Below are 16,264 nucleotides of genomic sequence, written 5' to 3' on the forward strand. Positions count from 1 at the left end.
TTATGTTTGTTTGACCGACCTTGACCTGGTCGACCTTGAACTCTATAATTATTGCTAACTTCCTGGATATAGGAATCTTATCTGCCTAGAGAGTATTACTTGGATTGTAGTTGTGCAGTCTGACCTGGACTCTAAGAACAATTCAAAATACCTGACTTAATCAGAATCTTTATCCCTATCTTTAAGGAAGTTGGATACGATTCAAATTGTACACGTTGCTTAGTGCCTTTGTTTTATTCGTGGTCCAACCAAGGTTTGATCGATCCGGTTCTTCTTTGGTCGACCTAGTTAGGTCTATTATAAATTTCCCAAAACAGGCAACTTAGAAGATACATGCTTAACAATAAACAACAATTTTCAAATTAATCAAAGGATTTCTCAATTAGTAATGACCGACAGACACCTCTTCGTGAATAAGTCACGGATTTAATGCTCCTTCGAATATTTCAAAATAGGCCCTTCCCCTAAAGCTAGCAATTCCAAAAGAAAACTCAAATTAATCACACCAATTTGTGAAGCCGAGCCAAGTCAAGAAGAGGCAATGATGTAGCTGAAAGGCAACGCGAATGGAGAGAGAAAGGGGAAAGCCAAGTTGGACCGAGGTGGGCCTAAATGGGCCGGTCCAGGTTGGAAGGCGACGACAACATATGGGACCCACGCGCCGCAGCTCCACCAACTCTATCCCACTTGAATTGAATCAATACTTCTCCCCTCGTTTTTTAAATCTCAACAAAAAAAAAAACAACTCTCAACGTGGACTAAGCTTCCAATCAAAACAAAACTTCCTCACCTAAGATCCTCTTCATATAAAAATTCCCATCCAACGGTTCAACTCCACCTCATTAACAACCTATCCTAATCAACTTCCTTAACCATGGTTTAGTACCTAAACACACTTACTTACTACAAGTCTACCACTCCACGCTCCCTCTTCTCTTTATATATCTCTTTTAATTAAAAAAACAAAGCTACAATAAAATAGAAACATATAGAAGAGAGAGAGAGGGACAACGGCTGCTGGGTTTGCTTCTTTACCTCCTTCTTCTTCCTTCTTCCCTTCCCTTTCTGTTTCTCTGCACTTGATCCTCTTTGTTTTTCTATTCTCTGTAAGATTTTGAGTTCTTTAATCCTCTCTCCACCTTCAATATATTAAGAGAGAAAAAAATAGAAAAAAAAAGAAAAGACAACCCATGTCCAATCTTTGAGCTTCAACTCTTATTTCAATCCACCCTTCTTATAAAATCATTATTAGTTGATTTTTATATATTTTTTTTCTGATTTTTCTGGGTTTCTTTTGATGTGGGTATGGCGGGTTTAGATTTAGGTACAGCATCTCATTATGTTCATCAGCTTCACCGACCGGAATTGCACTTGCAGAGACAACAACAAGATTCAGATGATGAAAAGCCCAACAGAGATCAGTTTTCTGGTGACCACGACGATTCAACCCATCAAGGACTTGAGCTTGTATCAGGTAACTCAGGTCCAGGAGACATCGTAGCTCGTCGACCAAGAGGAAGACCACCTGGTTCAAAGAACAAGCCAAAACCGCCGGTAATTATCACCAGAGAAAGTGCAAACACTCTTAGAGCTCATATCTTGGAAGTCGGCAGCGGTTGTGATGTTTTTGAATGTATATCGACGTATGCTCGAAGCCGGCAGCGTGGGATCTGTATACTGAGTGGAAGTGGAACTGTTACTAATGTGAGTTTACGGCAGCCGGCGGCGGCCGGTGCGATCGTGACGTTACACGGTCGGTTCGAGATATTATCCTTGTCGGGTTCGTTTTTGCCACCGCCGGCGCCGCCCGGTGCAACCAGCTTGACTATATTTTTGGCAGGAGGACAGGGTCAGGTCGTCGGAGGAAATGTTGTGGGTGCTTTGATTGCTTCTGGGCCGGTTATTGTGATAGCAGCTTCTTTTACAAACGTGGCTTATGAGAGGTTGCCGTTGGAAGAAGAGGAGGGTCTTCAGATACAGCCACCAGTTTCTCAGTCTGGTGGTGGTGGCGCCTCCGGTGGTGGCGGTGGTATCATCAACACCTTTCCAGATCCTTCTTCAGGTCTTCCCTTCTTCAATTTGCCACTTAATATGGGGGGGAATTTACCGGTTGATGGTTGGGCAGGTAACACAGGTGGGAGGACTCAGTACTGATCCACTGATTTTGAAAACCGGCAGTTTCTGTAAACCTAGAGGAATTGAATGCTGAGAAAGGTCAGGTCAGACCAAATTCATGGATCATCATCTCACATCTTCATGTAAAATTTAGTTTCTTCTTTGATACCTTGTTCTTTGTTTTGATTTTTGGAAATCTTTATCTCTAGTTGTTATATTGTTCTTGTTGTTGTTGTTAATTGATCTTCTTGGAACCTTCTCTTAGTAAACAATGGGGTTTAAGGAATTTTTTTATTTTGGGTTTATGATGTTCTGGATATTTAATCTCTCCTACTATGGTACCCAGTTGCTACTCTTCTAATTAATCAGATTAATTGAAAAGCTAGTAACAGTGAGTGGGTGAAGCCATAAACTAATTAACTTGTATTTTTATAGTATCCATATATCTAATTTTCTATTTTTCTTTCAAAAAGAATATTTATTTTAAAAATGGAAATAATGAGGAAGAAATATAAAGGTTGCATCTTCAAACATCTGGGGAGGAACTTGGAAGTTTTTTGGTCTGATCAACATAACTAATTAATTATACTAATTTTCTCTTCCTATGCTTTTATTCGAAACTTAGTGTTTTGGTCTGTAATAGTGAAACTAAACTACTACAGAAGATAAATTAAGAAGGCACTTGCATATATCATTTTGATTTTGAAGTAATTCTTTTTTATATGGTTAAGCAATGTCATAGATCCAAGCGTATTAGCTACTTGTAGCATTGGTTTCAGTCTTTAATCTCCCTTGATCACTTACTTTTATACCTCTACATATCCCCACTACTTTCACAGGGAAGTGTTGTAGTGTGATCATATGGAGATTACAAATTTAATACTCTCTCTTAGAAGTAGAGAAGGAGTGATGTTATAATTACATGGCACATAAATTTATGTGTAATGATCCCTACTTAAGCACTTCATTGGAGACCTGGTTCTCTGTGCTTTTCCGAGAGACATTGAAGGTTGTCACTCTATAAGCTTCATAAATGATCAACTTCCTGTCTTCACCAGAAACATTTGTAACTTACTTCAATTTCAGAAATCAAAATTTTCTTTCCTTCTCTTAAAATGCAATTGGACAGGCAGTTTCTATGGCAAATTGATTTGTATCAGTTTTCCTCTATCAGTGCATTCAAGCTTGCAACAGCTTGTGATAACCAAGCACAATGCAGATCACTCAATACGGCTTGAGATTTGGTCCAAGAGAATCTACTTATTTTTGGTTCTTCTGTTTATTATTCTTCATGTGTTTGGTAGTAGATGTGTATGACCTGTAAGAAGGCAACAGAAATTAACCAAAAAGAATTATAGTTCATCATAGATGAGTTTCATAATTGTTTACTAATGTATTGTAATCTCCTCAATGCTCAACTTTGTCTATTTTTAGGAAGACTCTTCCTAGGATATTCAAGTTTCAATCCTACTTCAACAAATCTTTGGTAAAAAAAATTGTACAAGGCAATGAAGAACATTCAAGTATTCTCGCTGTGTTTTGTTCTCTTACTTGTGTTATCCCATTTATCGAACTTTGGAATTGAACTGACATATGATAACCTGACCAAAGGACCCAACAAGAGAAGAAGAGACGACACTGTTCTAATCATCATCATTTCCAACATTAATATTTATGTTTGGTGAGGTATTTTTTATGGAAGATGGTAAACTGTTACTTATGGAAGATTAATTGTAAAACAGGTTTGCTGTAGAGGATTAACCAACTCAACAAGTTGTCTGTTATATATCTTTTTCCATTGCTTCTCTACCTTTTTGATTTTTCTATCCAGGACCTAAAATAAAAATTCCAAGCCTACTAGTGTATGTAATGGATATAAATAATGATTAATGGGATAATATCAACACTGGGACTTCTTTTCTGGGCCTTTTTTTTTTTTTTTTGGGGGGGGGGGGGGATTCGTGGGATAGATCTAAGCTTCTGCCAAATTTTATGTCCTTTCTTTTAAGGTTTGCTATGCAGTTGAACTTCATGCTTCTGCTTTTAGGAAATAAAATTCCAAGTTTACTATCATATAATGACAGATATTGAAACATTAAAGTAGACACCATGCTGCCCTCTTTGGAATAAGAAAAACTGACACTTCTTGCTGCATGATTTATCTAAGTAGACACTGTGCTGCCCTATTTGGAATAAGAAAAACTGACACTTCATGCTGCATGATTTCTCTCTCTCTCTCTCTCTCAAATAGCAGCCTTCAAAGCAGTTCGAGATGGTCATGTGATACTGAGATGGTTCATATATTTCCATATTATAACCTGGATTCAGGAATTAACTATGCTGTGTTGCTACTCTAGTTCTCATATCAGCAACAGCACCTAATTAAAGATGATCCAAGCTAAAGCTTTTTACTGGTAGAGAGGAAGCTCATATTGTAGATTAGCTACAGAAAATCGTTGTTTCAGTAAATAAATTAAGGGTCACAGAAGAAACTTGAAGCTAAACCTAATGTCTGATCAGCTTAAGTGCATATATAGAGACAGTATAGTACATGCACATACGTTTTCATCACTAAACAGTTGTGGGTTTTAAACACAATGGATTATGGAAGGAGGAGTTTTATCTTGAACTTTTCAGTTCCAACTTTTCTTACCCAACTTCACTAAACGAAATAGACTTGGCATATGTGTTGCTGCCAAATTCTAGGATCGAGTTAATCTTCTTTTCAGCTATTAAAAAAAATCTCCACTTCTTTCACCTTTTTCTTTTTGCTCCATCTCTTCTCTAGTGGCATTGTTCTCAGCATGATTCTGAAGGTCATAATAGATAAACTTTTCTTGAGGGTCTAGGTTCCATACATCTTACATTCTGTGTTTTATTTTTTAGAATCGCTCCTCTAGACACTTCCATTCACAACCATTGGCATTAAAGACTTGAAACTTAATTGACTAGTGCTGGAAAGCCTGGAATGTTTGATTTTGTAGTTCTCGTAGTCTTAAGAATTATAGGAAACTTCATCGATCTTCAGATCATATTCCCATCTTCCAAGTTCACATAAACATTCACTTTTATTGCATTATATAGATTGGCTGACTTGGATACAATCAGCAACAGTAACTGGGATCCTAAACATAATATAAAGCAAGCATATATATGACTAAGTGAGCTTTAATGTTTTATAATCAGTGGGATATATTTGAAAGATCTGTATGAATAAACTATTCTATTATTCAGATTACATTATGAATGAGTGGTATAACCACTTAGATAAGATAACCCTAAACCAACATATCGGCTTTAGCCTATTGAGTTTAATTGGTCAATAATAAACTTATTTCTGGTCAAATGACCAAATCCAAGAGTTGTGATGTCCTTGTTTTAATGAGATCTGCTAAGAATGGAGTTGGGTTCACCAAGATTTTGCTAACAAACAAGGCAAATGTTTAATTGGTTCATTTATTTACCTATTCTCTCTTTGATTCCAACATAAATGGGACATTTTTAGGTGCAAATTGTGCTTTCCTTCCAATGGAGATCAACAAATATTAATATAAAACCAGCGATCAATCACAAAATGTAGCCGTTACGCCTTCACCGAATAGTATGCAGTAACCAATTGAACTTTCCCTTTTCAAGACAACATGGTTGGTTTGGCTAATAAACTCTCAAGCATATATTTAAGATGCAATCTTCGCCCTTAAGTTTGAAAAAGAAACTCAAAACACCTCAAAGACTTTGAAGTATCAACTGAAGATTGACTGTGATCTTCGATGATTGCGATGTTCAGTTCATGGGAAGCAATCAAGCTACTTTGAATCAGGTCCAAGTGTTCTCCGAATAATCCTCTTATTGCTATTCCAGTCAACTACAATGAAGGAATCCATGGTGATTTTATCACTTTCCCAATAACAAATTCAGATATAGTAGCATTTATGTCATTTGTGAGATAGTTTCAGTACGGATTTTTCGAATTAGTATAATGTTAGTGCCTTGGTGGTCCATCAGATAAGCCATTGTGACATTGGATTACTATAATGAAATTTCAGCTTGAGATAGCTTATCTCGTTGGTGCCTTTTCTTCTCTTCCATATTGTTCTTTGGCAAAACGGAGATGTTGAGCTAAATTATAAAGAACATTAAGTGAACAATGCTTCTGGGGTTCCTTGATTCTCTTTTTCAACTAATATTGGAGATTAGAGCCACTCTTTTGAAGTAGTAACAAGATTCCATATGGACTTTAGTCATGTGGTAGTGATGGCATAGGACCAGGGCTCAATGTAGAAGCCACCATTACCAAATCTTCCTGAGTAGGATAAAGTGAGCTCCAACCAAGTCGTACACACAGTGTAATAGAAATAATCCAAAGCTGATGGTGTTGAATATGCCCTATTATATTGCTGTAGGAAAGAAGAAGAAGAAAAAAAAGGGGGGGGGGGGAGAGATTGTGCTAGGTCTAGAGGCAGAGCCGTATAGGCATGTCCAATGGAGACCTATTGACGTACCAATAAGGAAGACGTCTTTCAAAGCCTTCTTGGTCAACATATTTTGCTAGAGCTGCCCTGAAGTGTTGGCATCTTCAAACATGTCACGCACCTTGAACTCATATCGGCTAGGTGGGGGACTTGAAACTGGTGGGGGTTGGTGGGTTGATGCATTCTCCTTCATATCTGCAGGGTTAGTTGAGGGGCTTGAGTTTATGGGGGCAATTGATGGTGTCTTGCTAATCCCTGCTATGTTGTGTTGCCCCTCTTCACTTGTATAGTGTAGCATACATCCAATGGGCGGCGACCCGATGGGGCGGCCGGCGGCCGGGCTCTTTGGCCTATTGTTGATCATTGGTTTCTCGATTTTTATAATCTTGATGCTTTGCGTAGGTCACGCGTTATATAGACCTTTTCTACCAAAAAAAAAAAAAACATCCAATGTTGGCTAATTTCAAGGGTCTTCTTCTCCGACAAATTATATCATTTGAGAAGTTGTTTATACTATAGGAGGAGGTTGTTGAAGGGTTGTATGTTATGTCACTATATCTGAAACCTATATACACCTCCTTCCTAATTGCTAAACATGTCGTATAATGTAGTATATCTGGTCACATCAACAATGCTCACTGATTGAAGCAGCCCTCTCACTTTAAAGGTCACACATGGTGCCCAATTGGAATATCACACAGTATGTTGTTGTACATGTCATAAAAAGCATATCAATGTGCAATATTTATCAGGATCTACAAATTTTGTAAAGACCTTCTCTTCAAGTTCAAACTGGATTACAACTTTACTGTCCATTTCCCTACACTCACAAACACAATGTATGCATTAGACTACCATATTCTCACAGTTGCAAACAAAAAATTTACATATGGAATCATAATACAGTATGTCACCCAATTCAAAACTCAAACCTCTAACATATATTGGAGTTTAGGCCACTTTCAAATTACCTTAACAAGTTATATTGAGCCTTCGCTGGCTTCTTCCATAACAAAGTTATCAAATAATAGGAGTATTTCCTATATGAACTATGAGGTTCATCTATTGTTGCTTTTTCCAAGCAGCTCTTGTTTCAAATTGCATCTCTAATGGTAGTCCAAATACAAATCATCTTCCATAACACTTATCCTCCATAAGACTTAAATGGTTTCTCATTTAGATAATTCCTTTGGAAAATTTCAAACTAGCCTGACATAACCCACAATTCTAGAGTTGAAAATAATTGTCATAATTCACAATTAATAGGATAAATATCTAACTATCCCATTAACAAAGGCAACATTAATGCACCTACGGTGGGGGGTGGGGCTGGCATGGGGTGTGGGTGTTAGGGTAGAGGTGTTGTGGGCTAGGTGTTGGGTGGGGGTGTTGGGGGTGTGTTGGGCACTGGGCATACGCGGGGTGGAGGGGCGTTGTGGCATTGTGCATTGGGCGCCTGGGCACACGGTGAGGGGTGTGTGTGATGGGCCTGCACGCGCAATGTGCTCATGTGCACACAAGGTGCTCAGAGAGGCAAATCATCAAGCACCATGTATTGCAAGCTTCAAAGCCAAACAATGGAACCTAGGCAGACAACCAACGATGTGTGTGGGTGGGTGATTGGTGTGTGGGTGGGTGATTGGTTGTGCCAACTAACCATTACCATACCTAATATCGTCGATGGAAGACTCTGTAACAGTAAGTGTTGATCAAAGGCCCCCGTTGGTGTCCAACAAAGTTGCAAAAGGAGGGTTAAGTTGCGCACTCGAGTTGCAGAGGTTAGAGTTGAAGAGGAAATGGCATTAGGATTAGGGTTCGCGTGGGTTGTAATGACGACGGACAATGATTGAAGGCCCATGTTGGGATTAGGGTTTGTGTGGGAGAGTGGGGGTTCGCTAGAGTCAGAGGAGGAGGACGGTAATGCGGTAGTGGATGGTGTTCGTAGAAGGTTGTCACCATACGGTTGCCAGAGTTGGAGGAGGATGGAGTAGTGCAAGTATTTCGAAGAAGGTTCTTCATGAAGGCAGACATAGTAAAATGGAGGGAAATTTAACTAAAGGGCAATATGGTCTTTTCATAATTACAAGGGTATATAAGTCATTTTACCCCACTGTTAATGGTCATGAGGTTTGACCGTTAAGGGTAGGTAACTTGCAATTTTCAATTCGATCAAAGAGTGCGCCATCAAATTTAGCCCACTTAAGTGGGCACCTTGGGAAAAACTCAAAATACTTTAAAAAATCGGGCTAAAATAAATTATTACCTGAGTGGGTTCCTAATCCTAGGCTTGCTAAGGTCATATACCCTCCAGGTTAAAGTGGTTAGATTTAGAACATGAAATTAATGCCTCTACAGCATAGTATTTAAATACTAGTTGATCAACTTAGGGAACTTGAACAAAACCAAGACTAGGGTATAGCAAGATTGTTTAGTCACTGGTCTAAACCAAATTGTTGGATCACGCATAGAGTGGGGGCTGTTGTTTGTATATTTAATGAAGCTTGTAAAACTTAGTTGTTTATTCTTTGAAGAACACAAACATAAGAGAAATTTTCTAAAAGACAAGAGGGGAAACTAGAAAGGGAAATTTTGACTTTTGTTGCCGTTTTGGTCCAAATCACCTGGGGGCTGAGGCAGAGATTCACAGAGATGGAGAGAAAATAAGAAAAAAGAGACAGGGTTCAATCCAAAGAAATAACAAAGGCTAGAAAAAAGAAAAGAAAGTGAGCAATAGTGACAGGAATATACAAAACCAGGATTTTATCACCAAAAAAATTACTAAGGTTTAAATCGGGTTGTAGCGATTCGGGGCAATTTGTTCGATTTGTCAGGTAACAATTAGTACAACCCAACGTTTTCCATTTTTGAATCCTGAATCCCATAGCTGTTCACAATCCAAATGGTCCACTCACCTGGTCGATGGTCCTTTGAAACACTCTACCAGAATGACCCCCAGTGTAGATTTTTCAGCCTTCTCTGTGGAACTCAGCCATTAATATGAACATCTTCTTTCTTTTCTTCCTGTCCCTTCTCCTTCTTACACAATTTAGCCATAGAACAAGAGGAATACCCTTGCTGGAAACTTTCTTCAGCAATCCACCAATGTTGTACCAAAGCTGGGCAGAGCAACATAAGCAAAGGAAGCCACGCCCTAGTAGTATTAGCCATTTTCCTGAGGGTTGCAATGCTTGGTGTAATATGCTAACACTTCACACAATGGCTTGCTTCTTCTTCTTTTTTTTCCCTTCAAATGATATATCTTAGTAATTTACAGCATATAAATATAATCATTGTGGACAAATCAATAATAAAGTGCCTGTTTAGCCTTCAATGTGGATTGCCGCTGTGATTGACCAGGTGACTCATGCAGATCTGTACTGGGTTCTGCTTTGCTTGCATGCCTTATCTTTCTCATCTTCGACGAACTCAGGGAACCCTCAACTACAAAATAGAGAGGGGGGGGGGGTTCAATTAATCCTTCAAGAATTGGCAAAAACAATAAGGACGGCATCCGAAAGTACAAGGACATTAAACAGCAATAACCAAATGATTGCCAGATCCTAATTAGACATTAAAAGAAGGTATGCTGCAGAGTGAGCTAAAAAGGCTTCCTTTATGGCACTAGTGTTTGCCACATGGCAGATTGGACTGGGTGCAAACTCTGTGGACATGTCACCTATTCACATATCAAGTGTCATACCAGGCAAACAAAACTGGCCATATTGCAAAATAAAGCTTTGAAAATTCTGTAAGAAACTGAAATTGAAACCTTCAAATTCAATACATTTCCTAAAATACCTTGCCATTCCCACACCACTTTAGAATCACCCTTCACAATCTTCGGGTATTGATCGATACGAGAATCTTCTTGGACAAACTCCTCAACCTACAATGAAGATGACATATTTTATTACTCAAAATATCAAATAAATTTCTGAAAATAAACAATAATAGAATCCATTTCATTACCCAAAGTCTCAGATTGGGATTGGGTTATAATTGTTTGACCTGTGATTGTCTTGATGATTTTGGGTCTTGCAAAAGTTAAAATTAAGAAAGTGTCTTTGTAGTAATTATAAACCCGCATATTAATTCATTTTTTTCTTTCTTTGACTCCCGATAGGCTTCTCCTTGTTATGTCTTGCCCACTCCTGTTCATAGTCAGGTTCTGCCTTGTTGGCGCAGGCTAGACTCATGGCTATGCAATGACATGGTCAAATTATATACAAATCTCACTCTTCCGTGCTGAGGTTTCTACATGTCCTCTCAGATAGGCAAATAATATTCTGAGTATCGGGCATAAATGACAAAAGATAGGCTAACCATGCAAGCTGCATTTTACTAAACTGAAACTGGAAAGGAAGATTGAATACCTTTTTCCATAACATGGGGTCTTTCCTCTCTCTTGGCAGAAGTAGATGATCTCGTAAACGAGAAGCAACAAACCACGATTCAGTTTGCCCATTTACATTCTTTGCTGCTATTGCAGTTTCTTCAAGTATGTCACATACCTGAAAGAATTGCACCAGTTGCTTACATTCCACCAATGGGAAAGACAGCTTAATGAAACCGAGATCAAATTAAAAGGCTATATTAGTGATTAACATTGAACGATGATCACTTTGCACTAGTTGCCATGGATGACAATATGCATTCAAAGAAGTCTTTAAACTCAGTAGTATAGGTTAGCATTTGAAGTGGCAAAAAGAAATTCCCTTCTCAATAATCCATCTCCTTGCCAATAATAATGATGATAATAATAACAAGAAGTCAACAACAAGAATGATAGTAATAATTATAATCTTAATGAAATAAAATCCCATTTACCTTTCACCCTTCCACCTAAAGCAACCAGTGCAGATCATCCCACAGAGCCAAGGGAATAGGACAAAGCAATAATTTTACATAACATAATAAAATCTAACTTTATATATGCAGGTCCCAAAATTAAATTGATCTATTTTTCTCTGGTTAGCAAATTCATTTCGTCTTTTGTTCTTAAGACATTACATGATTACACACATTCTTGGCACATTTGATGTTCAAAACCACAAGTGGACAACACTAGATTTTGAACATCAGAGAATTGTTTCCATGATGTTTTCTACAAGTTTGTCAGATTTTTAAGCAGACAATAAGTTTTGACCTTGACCAAGGGTTGCAAGGGACCAATAATTTAACTCTGTTTGTAGGATCAGCAAGTCAAGACAGTATACATCATCCTGGTCATTCCTGAATATCCAGGGAATTTATGCATATGCAAAACTCTTAGGGAATGTGCACAAACCTGGTAACTTATGGTTTGTAGCATACTTGTCAAGGCAACTGTTGGCAAGATATAGGATCCCAATCCCAACATAGTAGGAAATGACAGAGGATCACACCAATTCAGAAACTGCAGGGAATTGGGTGATATTATGTAATGGTTACAAAAATTATTGTAACAATAATCCTCTATTTAAAGAGGATAAATCCTCCCCAGAAGAATGAGAAACAGGGGATTCACCACCGTGGATGTAGGTCTTCGTCCTTGGTGACTGAACCACATTATATCTTGTGTTCTCGTTACTTTCAATGCTTTTGAACAGAAGCCCAAGGCGCTAAAGAGGTATCTAGGGGTACAGGAGACAAGGTACCCACCAAACCATTGCCTAAAAGCCCTGCATGGAGTTTATTGTGCGTAACATAGTAATGGCAATTGCTTAAGTTAAATGACCTTATGGGATTGGTACCCTTTCATGTTGTTGCCCATGCCTGGCTTATTAGTCAGTATTTTCTGTCTAGGAATATAGGTGTTAGTTTCCTTATTTCCTTGGACACCTAAAGTTATCGACAAAGTACAGCTCCCTTGGCCAGAGATAAAAAGTGACTACTGAAATCTGTTGCTCATCCTTTCCATCTTCATTCTCTCAGAAGCTGATTTAAGTTCTTCCCAACTCCATTCTCTGGTTACTTGGTCGTAGTTCCAATCAGCTTATAATATTCTATAGAGGAAGGTGGAGAGGGCAGCCTTGGATCAACAGTTAATGTTGCTCCATTGTGACTAGGTGGTCACAGATTTGACTCTGGAAACAGCCTCTCTGCAGAAGTGGGGGGAAGGTCGCATACATTATGAACCTGACAGACCCACAGTGGTGGGGGCCTTATACACTGGGCACATCCTTTTCAGGGGAGAGTCTGGCCTCTGCATCCAGACACATGCCACACTCCCGAACAGAATATCTTTTCTTTCTATATGATATGCTTATATGTAAATTGCATAATATAAGTCATATGAATGCAATATAATGTAATAATTCTAGGAATGACTAAATTGGAGAAAAACAACACACAATAAAAGCACAGGATAGAAATAGTCATCTGAAGAAAAGGACAAAGCAATAAACATACACCAACATAAACTTATGAAGTGTCAACAATGCGTTTTGTTGCCTTGCACAGGAAAGGAGCATGCATGCTTAGGTGGTGCCTCGGCAACACCTTGAAAACTATGATTTGTATGACATTTTACCATACCACAAAAGCAGATGGATATAAATTTGCAAAATATGTCAATGGATGGTTTACATATTTGTAATTAAAATGCTGAAAGTATCATAGATTTCGTCTCAATAAGCTGCAACTAATGACTCTCATGTATACCTGCTGGTAGAGCTTTTCTCCTCTGGTCATCAGATATCGCCTCCGACGGACTCTTTGTATCAATGAAGCAGCCAAAATTATGAATCCTACAAGCTGGAAATCTGAATACCATCAACAAATATGACAAGTGAAGACTATAACTTATACTTAAACAGTTTTCTTCTCAAGAGAGCGCACCACTGTAGAAACTGGAACCAAGATCAAAGCATGCTTGGAGATCCATTGACGGATGTAGCATTGGAGTGGTTTGTACTGTTCAGCTAGCCAGTCTGGACATTTCAGCTCTTTGATCCTAAATGTCAATAAAAAGGGGGAAGGGAGTAAGGGAGAAAAAATAAACAAATGAGAGAGAATATAAGAGAATGTTTGAAAATCTATCTTCACCTCCACATTTTTTAAACACAGAACTTACCCTTTAAAATGTTCCCTCATCTCCAATGAGCTTCTAATGGTCTCCAATACCTTTTGTTTGATATACTGAAAAGTGTCACTGTTCAAGCCAAAATTTCTGTCTAAGTTTCCTCCATCAAGTTCCTTCCATATATCCACCTCTTGAACCTGAAAAATGGAAGTCTACTATTAACCATGGATATTGATAAAAGTGTCATTATTCATACTGAAAGCATTAGTAATTGATTCATGTCTACCTATACATAATTATCAAAAGATTTTGTAGCATGAAATCAAGGGGTTGTAATGATGACATACCCAAATTGTGCCAGTTCCATCGCATGAAAACTGGGCATATGCTTCACAGACATGTTGTTTTATCAATTCTGACTGCATGTCCAGAACACCATAATTACTAATTAGAAAATAGAGAAAAAAGAATAAAGCTGTTACTCCTATCTTCAAGACAGCCTAAAGTGTAGCACAAGAGTGGTTAAAACACACAAGTTTCATAGCTGTTTGACTAATCTCTCCATCCTCTACACATAACCTCCCAAGCTTTTTGTAGCCACGGTCACATTCCAACCCGCCACTAAAACATTCTCCATTATCCGGGCAAGGTTCACAATAATCTGTAACAAAAAGCATATGTCAATGGGATGTCTCTACAGGCTATGAGCATGATGCTGTGACAAAAAATCAAATAAGTAATAGTAGTACAGTTGGAAAAAGAAATGTCATGTTAAACAAGGAACTTTAAGAATAATATAATCAAGAATGAAATAGAACTATAGAAGTATGATATACACCAGTAACAGCTCACACTTAATACTTTGAAATTATAATTATTCTATCCATCAACTACATATTGAAACAACAAATATTTACAAAGCATTATGTGAGTTTCTGTATACATTCATATGAATTATAAAGTTATAGGAAATTAGAAATTTGAAGAAAAAACTTAAATTAAATATCAGTTTATCTCCCAACAAATCACACCTAGAGAGATTGGTAACACATTCCACAACTAATATATTGAGCAGAGCTTGTAGACAACCTGAAAAAGATTAGGCTTGTCATCCAGGAACTTGTTAGGGAATACCAGCAAAGCAAGGTAACAAGAAGACCTGCACACGAGAACTGCACCACCAGACCAAGGCAACATACAATAGACCAGTTTACAGAGAAAAGTAAAACCTTCAATATATGCCTGCACATAGTTGTTAGAAATTTGTCCAGTACAGTCACCTTGCCAACAGCCAATGCTAACATTGGGGAAAAAGGGGAAAAAAGGCATATTCATGGAAGAAAATTTCTTCCTTTTTTTTTTCCTCTTCTTTTGTATATAACCTATGAGACATCCTCAATGGCCCTTCAACTAATGCCTAGTTTGACAATTTCTAGAACCACCTTGAACCTCTAATAAAGTTTCCCTCCAAGGTCATGAGTTAGTGACATAGCTTGCACCAACTTTGGGTTGCTAGAGCCTACAGTGCAAGCAGACGAAAACGATCTGCCTGATTGAACATACAAACATCCTAGAGGCCTGATGGTCCTGGATTATATATGATCAAATATGGAATCCATCTTTCCCTCATCTACAAGTAGGAAGCTACATAGAGAGAGTCTTAACGGTGCGAAAGAAAATGACCAATCTGCAGCAATCTATCCCTAATGATATCTTGTTTTCTCTCTGAATTAATCCAACGAAAGAGCCCGGGACAAATCAATATCTTCTTTCTCATTATCCACGACTAAAAGTTTGATAGCTCACTCACTGCACACTCCAACATACTGCATGAATAGTTACAACTTTAGAAGGGCCAGACCAAGGTTTATCCATGAACTAAACCCATCATTCTCTTTATTCTTTTTGTATCCCCCGCCCCCCTTTTCAGTAGCAGTCGAATACATTAAAAACCAACAGAACAGAAAATATCAGAATTTTCTGTCCATCACAGCCATTCTCAAATTTTACAAACAGGAATTTTTAAAATTGAGACTTTTACTGATTAATCAATTGATTGAAGTAATCTTTATGAGACTGTGTAGTTGGAGATATGATTCTACCAGTTATGTGCCTAGATGCCTAATTATCACTGTTTCAGAACCCATTCGTTTATATGCGTATGGAATCAATTTCTGAATTCCTGATGAAAATTATTGGTTTGTTTATAATAATATCAGTAATCGCTTTCCTGTACAAACAGAATATTTGAATAACAAAATAACTTAACGGAAACGGGAATGAGAACATACCAGATATTGCATCTTCAAAAGTTTGATCACTATCGCAGAAAGGCTTAGGCTGGCGATTAAGAATATTCACTGTGAAATTGCAGGCCATGAACACGGAGACAGCAATAAAGATGACGAAAAGGAGTTTTATGAACTCTTCCTTGGTGGGGAAGAAACCCGGCGGTGGTTCTTTCAATAAGAAAGACAGCAGAGAAGAGTTTAGGATAGGGTTAGGGTTCTTCTGAGCTGATTTTGAGCGCTTCTTTGTTGATGCGGAAGCCATTTCTGAAATTCGGAAGTTCTTCTAACGGCTTCCCAGCGCTATTTAACCAGGGAAACTCGCGGGAAAGGAGTTAAGAAAATAGAAAACTCTAATAAGTGTGAGTGAAGGCCCCAAATCCGTT

At 38.1% G+C, this 16,264-nt stretch overlaps 2 protein-coding genes across 2 annotated transcripts; one reads left to right on the forward strand and one right to left on the reverse strand.

Annotated features, from left to right (window-relative positions):
- The first annotated feature begins 979 nt into the window (after positions 1-979).
- LOC149000317 (AT-hook motif nuclear-localized protein 23-like) lies at positions 980-4,033 on the forward strand. Its single transcript, XM_089140868.1, has one exon. The coding sequence runs from the start codon at positions 1,306-1,308 to the stop codon at positions 2,152-2,154; it is 849 nt and encodes a 282-aa protein (XP_088996994.1). The 5' UTR covers positions 980-1,305; the 3' UTR covers positions 2,155-4,033.
- Positions 4,034-9,318: 5,285 nt separating this feature from the next.
- Positions 9,319-16,264, reverse strand: LOC149000318 (Man1-Src1p-carboxy-terminal domain protein). Its single transcript, XM_089140109.1, has 9 exons — positions 15,882-16,264; positions 14,124-14,251; positions 13,938-14,009; positions 13,642-13,787; positions 13,407-13,521; positions 13,230-13,322; positions 10,961-11,098; positions 10,386-10,473; positions 9,319-10,028 (listed from the first exon to the last, which is right to left on the reverse strand). The coding sequence occupies exons 1-9, from the start codon at positions 16,141-16,143 to the stop codon at positions 9,889-9,891; spliced, it is 1,182 nt and encodes a 393-aa protein (XP_088996235.1). The 5' UTR covers positions 16,144-16,264; the 3' UTR covers positions 9,319-9,888.

The sequence above is a fragment of the Hakea prostrata genome, chromosome 11 (genome assembly GCF_041222555.1).
Source record: "Hakea prostrata isolate BN-2017 chromosome 11, UWA_Hpros_2, whole genome shotgun sequence".
NCBI classification, from domain to species: domain Eukaryota; kingdom Viridiplantae; phylum Streptophyta; class Magnoliopsida; order Proteales; family Proteaceae; genus Hakea; species Hakea prostrata.

What these genes read in the sequence shown, in the direction of transcription:
- LOC149000318 (XM_089140109.1), bottom strand. Translation starts at nt 16,143, where the DNA reads ATGGCTTCCGCATCAACAAAGAAGCGCTCAAAATCAGCTCAGAAGAAC. An exon ending in TGGTTCCAGTTTCTACAGTG is followed by an intron (nt 13,323 to 13,406) that starts GTGCGCTCTCTT and finishes TCAGATTTCCAG; the next exon opens with CTTGTAGGATTCATAATTTT. An exon ending in GAGAAAAGCTCTACCAGCAG is followed by an intron (nt 11,099 to 13,229) that starts GTATACATGAGA and finishes CAATTCTTTCAG; the next exon opens with GTATGTGACATACTTGAAGA.
- LOC149000317 (XM_089140868.1), top strand. Translation starts at nt 1,306, where the DNA reads ATGGCGGGTTTAGATTTAGGTACAGCATCTCATTATGTTCATCAGCTT.